Source organism: Limulus polyphemus, unplaced genomic scaffold, assembly GCF_000517525.1.
Source record: "Limulus polyphemus unplaced genomic scaffold, Limulus_polyphemus-2.1.2 Scaffold6458, whole genome shotgun sequence".
NCBI classification, from domain to species: Eukaryota; Metazoa; Arthropoda; class Merostomata; order Xiphosura; family Limulidae; genus Limulus; species Limulus polyphemus.
The window spans coordinates 17,878-23,877 of record NW_013672068.1 but is presented as its reverse complement, the minus strand read 5'-3'; the positions used below and the strand labels follow the sequence as shown (position 1 = coordinate 23,877).

Below are 6,000 nucleotides of genomic sequence, written 5' to 3'. Positions count from 1 at the left end.
ACCAATCAGTGCGTGTATTTAGACTCACACGGGACCAAAGGCAGTTAGTTCAGGCAATACTATCAAGTGGTTGTTGATATCACGTGATCGTTAGCAACACTCGTTGCTGTGAAAGTAAATAAATATACCACACTGGTGCCTCGATTATCCTCGTTGGTCCAAGGAAAGCAAAAAAATTGCTGATAATCGAGGCATTAGTGTATTTCACTAGTTAACCCATTGTCTAATCTAAATAAAACTTTTCAGTATATTTAAATCATAATATTTTTACTATCGTTTTACTCGCATTATCAGGAAAAATTATAAAAGTCATCACAATCATAAAAATCAAGTGATGATCTATCAGTGGATCACACTCGATTTCTCCGAATTTTGTGAGTTACACGAGTCTAATTCCATTTTTTCTCCTATAGCACTTCCTCTTTTGATTGCCCATTCCTAACTTTCGGCACTTTTTCTGCTATAGACACAGAAGTGCATTCGCACCCTATCAACGCCTGTGAAAAATAAGTCAAAAAGTAGCTCAAAGTTATGTTGGGGATTTATTAGGAAAAAGTCTTTGTTAAAACAGACTGAAGATACCAATTATCTGTACGGAAGAAGACAATGTGTAACTGGGTGACACCCCAATTCTACCTGAACATGCATCTGTGGTTAAACTACGCTCATCATGCAGCACAGAAAAGCGGAAGACAACTGAAGTTGAGTGAAATCTTGACATGTATCTTGTGTGTTTTTGCATATTATGTTTTTAATCACTAATCAAATAACGTTAACCAAGAGGTAAGGTTAGGCTTGAACTGGACGACTTACAATTTGAATGTGAAACCCCTGGATATCACGAAACACCCGAACTTTTGCAACCAAAATTAACTTCTGAGCGACAATTTCTCCAAAACATGTAAATTATTATCTAGAATTGCAATGGGAAAAGAAATATAGCACGGATAATAATCGACGATCGCGGATAACGGAGGTACAGATAATCGAGGCACTGGTGTAGCCCCCATTTCCCAGTACAAACAGCGTTGAAGTTAGGTTAGGCACACCTGGCTCATGAGTTTTTGGGCTGGCTCCTAGATCTGAAAATATTTGTTGAGGCCTGCCTTAAGTGGATTACAGCTCTTTCCTAAATCCAACATTCACATGACATTTCTTTAAAATAACTTCAGAACATTTAAGTAACAAAGTGTTTTGTTTTTTTTACAAAATAACCTTTTTTGGCAGAAAGTGCTTGAAGCACTGTGGACAATTCTTCAACATCACGGTAGAATTGAAAACTTCTGAATGGGAAACAACATGTTGATCCTGCATGCCAGGTTTGTCTCTTCTCTGAGTAATATAGTCGTACGTAGAAAGACCACGGTAAACTGTTGGTAAATTCAACGAAAGATAGCACAATGTAATACATTTATATCATGAACAACATTTTTAACAATGACTCATGGTGATATGAATATAAATTATTAAATAAATACTTTATACAGAATCTATAAATTACTATATTGAGTAAAATAAAACATATTACCATAAGGATAGACGTTACAGCTGTAAATAATCTATAACATATAATTTAAAACTGAGGTTAGAAACAGATTAAGGATGTAATGATAGATGTTACGGCTGTAAATAATTATGACGTATCACTTAAAACTAAGTTTAGAAACAGATTAAGGATGTGACGATAGATGTTACAGCTGTAAATAATTATGACGTATCACTTAAAACTAAGGTTAGAAACAGATTAAGGATGTAACGATAGATGTTACGGCTGTAAATAATTATGACGTATCACTTAAAACTAAGTTTAGAAACAGATTAAGGATGTGACGATAGATGTTACGGTTGTAAATAATTATGACGTATCACTTAAAACTAAGTTTAGAAACAGATTAAGGATGTTACGATAGATGTTATGGCTGTAAATAATTATGATATATCACTTAAAACTAAGGTCAGAAACAGGTTAAGGGTGTAACGATAGATGTTACGGCTGTAAATAATTATGATGTACCACTTAAAACTAAGGTTAGAAACAGGTTAAGGAGTACTAAAACAAAAGCATCACCATCTTACACAAGTAGGCGTGAAATGCCAAAAGATGACCTAGAAGGCTGTAAATAATTATGATGTACCACTTAAAACTAAGGTTAGAAACAAGTTAAGGAGTACTAAAACAAAAGCATCACCATCTTACACAAGTAGGCGTGAAATGCCAAAAGATGACCTAGAAGGCCAACAGCAAGAAGAGCCAGGGCTTCACTACAAATGACTACAGCTAACCACACGTTTTTCTCCACAGGAACGAACACATAAAACGTGTATCCTGAAAGAAACAATTATTTCACTAATATCAGCACATAATATTGTACAAAGCTTGTCAGAACAGTGTCATTTAATGCAACAATTCATTTATTACAACTGCAGTAAGTCAAGAACACATCTTAGTTTATAATCTACAGTAATAATATACGGTATTTTTCTCTCGATGCCTGTAGCAACAACTTAAAGCCTCGTATACTAATGCCAGGATGTTTAGTGATAATTATATAGCTTCAACTCTATCATTTAATGTGTTAACAACTCATCCTGGCCCAGCTAATACACATCTCTCAACTGAGAGGTAAATTAAACAACAAGTCCATCCAGTGAGATGTTAACTAAGTCACCAGTCAGTCAACATCTCACAAGTGACATGTTAACAAAATCACCACATCTATCAACATATCACAAGTGAGTTAAATATATCACCATGTCTGTCAACATCTCTCAAATGAGAGGTTAACTAAATCACCACATCTGTCAACATCTCATGAGTGAGATGTTAACCAAATTACCACATCTGCCAACATCTCATGAGTGAGAGGTTAACTAAATCACCACATCTGCCAACATCTCATGAGTGAGAGGTTAACTAAATCACCACATCTGCCAGCATCTCATGAGTGAGAGGTTAACTAAATCACCACATCTGTCAACATCTCATGAGTGAGAGGTTAACTAAATCACCACATCTGTCAACATGTCTGACAAACCAATATGCCCCACTCTGCTTTGAAGTGGGGATTAGGGGGCATTAAAAAAGTTCATTATACACTCACAACACTTTTACAAGTGTTTCCTCTTAATACTACATAAAAACCCAACCACAGTCTTCTTTAGTTGAATTACTCAATGCTTATCATTTCCATCTTTTTATAGCTAATGACTAAAAACATGAACTGTTGACATCATCATATGCTCAAGGTAAAATGATCTTACATAAAAAAATTCAAAACTTCTGAAATACTTGTATAAGTTCATGATTTGGCACTTCGTTTTCCTATAAAGAAATAAACGTTCAACTTGTGCTTTTATATTATTTTTTGTATTGAAAAGGAAATACGTTCCTACTGTGTTTATACAGTCACTTGGTTACCTGATCTTGTACACGGATATTATTTGTTTGCCGACATTTTATCGTTTAGCCAGCAATGTTAAATTTTTTCTGGGACCGTGAAATATATCGAAGTAGAAATATTAAAACTTATATAGCGAGATAGAACACAGTTTCCAAATACCTGAAGTGATGTTAGTGGAATAAAATGTAGAGTTTGAGGGAATAAAACTTGTGGGCATGGTAGAGACTGGTTGAAAGTCAGAGTTACTGCTAGACCCGTTCGCTTACAGATAAAAACAAAACAGAAGAACTGTTAATCAACTGTAATCGTGTAGACGTGGAAAATCTTCTAAACATGACAGATATTCTGGCATTACGCTGGTTTTGTTGCAGTTTCAATCTCTTTATCACCTAGCTGCTGTTAAATCTAAAAAACACTGCTAAATGTATTACCTGATTAGAAAATAATTAAAAAACTTTACTGTAAAACAGAATGCTAACTGACAACCAAACGCAGTATTATTAATTACGACTTTATGCACCAGATGGTGTTAAAACTTAACAGAAGTTTCAAACACAAAAATAGGATTAAGGAAATCATAATTCAAACCTATCAACAGCAGATGATAAAGAGCAGAAGAAACCACTACATACACAACCATAATTAACTGTAGCCTCAAACTAATTTCATTTTTGTTTCACTAAAATCTCTACGCTTAGTAACAGGATCATGCTACACAAGTTAGGCTTAATGTAATATCTATTTCCACGACCAAATAGTGATTTATAAAACTATAAACAGAGTCAGTACATGACTAACACATAATCTATCAACATATATACATTCCTACTCATCACATTAATAATATCCGAGTAACAATACTACCATCTTAATATTACTGCTTTGTAAAGCCTATTAGCTGTTTAAATACATTTCTTCAAACATCATCAAAAAAAACCTCTATATACTTTTGGAGTATACTGTATAATTTAGTAGCATTGAAACACCTGAATGCTAAAATAAATAAATACCTGAAAGAGAAACTTTATAAATATAAAAAAAATGGTAACAGTATCATGCTACACAAGTTAGGCTTAACGGTCATAAAGGTTTCACCTAATTAAATTTACTACCTTTCATGGAAGTGGATGCTGAGAATCAGTCAGCCAGATATCAAATAAAACACACAAGTTAACTATAAACAAACAAAAAATTTACAGAAAATAACTTACAGGGTTCAGTATTATTGATCCAACTGTATTCATCAAAGTACGCCACTGTTAAAACCAAACACAATACCAACACTATAAGGCTTCCTACTAATCCGGAGCCAACACAGAAGAGGAAGACTCTATACAAAAACACAACAAAATGTTCTGAAGACAAAAAACGCTATCTACAAAAATGATTATACAACGTTGTTTAAAGAAATTTCACCTTTCAAGTTGTAATTACACTCGAAGAGAAATAATTATTTATGGCTAAATGGGAAATTGTTCTTAATCTGTCTCTTTGTCTGTTAGAATTGAAGTAAGTACAGGGATTCGTCTGCAGCCATTGCTCAAAATTTGTCAAAGAATTGAAAAGTATATAGAGGTTGATACAAAACTTATGCACTGCCATGATTTTTGTAAGATCTACCCTTACAGCTGTTCAAAATGTCGACATCGTGACATAAAGTCGCAACAGGTTCATTTCTATGAGCTCTTGCTACTTTAATGACATCCCAATGAAACAAAAATTACTGTAAAAATGGGACTTGTATATATCTTGGTAGTACATGACATTAGCATAACCCTGAAAATAATTGAAGTTGGTGCTACAAGTTTTTTTTAAATAAACTTCTTAAAGGATTTATTCAGGTTTTGATATTTGTGTTGTTAATGAGGGCTGAACTATAATTGAAGTGAGAATAATACACAAAACAAGACAAAAAAAAAAACTGAGCCCGGACTTAGCCTCGTTATAAGTGATGTAAAGGAGCTTATGGTAATTAGTAACGTTATACATCAATTGATCACCTAAAAAGCAAAAAAAATTTTCTTTTCCAAAATATTTTTATCAAATTATTTTCAGCTAACAGTTATCACCAGTGACAGTTTTAAGAACAGAAACTGCCAAAGAAAGAAAAAATGTCCTATAAATTGTTTTGATTTGAAAGAAATATTGAAAACAGTATGTTATACCTGAAAAAAGCATCATTCTATGGCCTATGCAAAATAATATCACACTAATTAAATAGCCAAACGCAATGTCGTCGAACTTATAAAAGATCAAGTACACGAACGAGAATCTATTAGTTTCAAAATTCATACTTGTAATTTCTTCCTCCAACACAGTTGTTCAACCATTTGCAGTGGTGGTCAAAATCACCAACACACTTGTTACATGCACTGCAATGTTTCGACCTCATTCCACTATTTAAAGAAAGAAAAAAAAACAGGTAATAGCTATTAAGGGCAACAAATAGAAAACTGTTAAGATACTTTGTTGGAGAGTTAAAACCAGCCAAGTTTCACAAAGGATCTATATCTATCACAGATAAATATATTTCACATTGCTTTAAGTAAAAACCAGTTTGATAAGGCTGTTCGATTTAGTTCAAAATCAAACTAGCAGG

The 6,000-nt window shown here is 33.5% G+C and overlaps 1 protein-coding gene across 1 annotated transcript in view; it reads right to left on the bottom strand.

The window, feature by feature from the left end:
- Nucleotides 1-5,895, bottom strand: part of LOC111089503 (protein S-acyltransferase 21-like) — a 17,327-nt gene extending 11,432 nt beyond the window's left edge. The window contains exons 1-5 of the mRNA XM_022402131.1: nucleotides 5,696-5,895; nucleotides 4,613-4,731; nucleotides 3,561-3,662; nucleotides 2,198-2,326; nucleotides 1,216-1,370 (exon numbers count right to left, since the gene is read on the bottom strand). Coding sequence (XP_022257839.1) covers nucleotides 1,216-1,370; nucleotides 2,198-2,326; nucleotides 3,561-3,662; nucleotides 4,613-4,731; nucleotides 5,696-5,793 — 603 coding nt within the window. The 5' untranslated portion in view covers nucleotides 5,794-5,895. The remainder of the gene's footprint in view (nucleotides 1-1,215; nucleotides 1,371-2,197; nucleotides 2,327-3,560; nucleotides 3,663-4,612; nucleotides 4,732-5,695) is intronic.
- Between the last annotated feature and the right edge of the window lie 105 nt (nucleotides 5,896-6,000).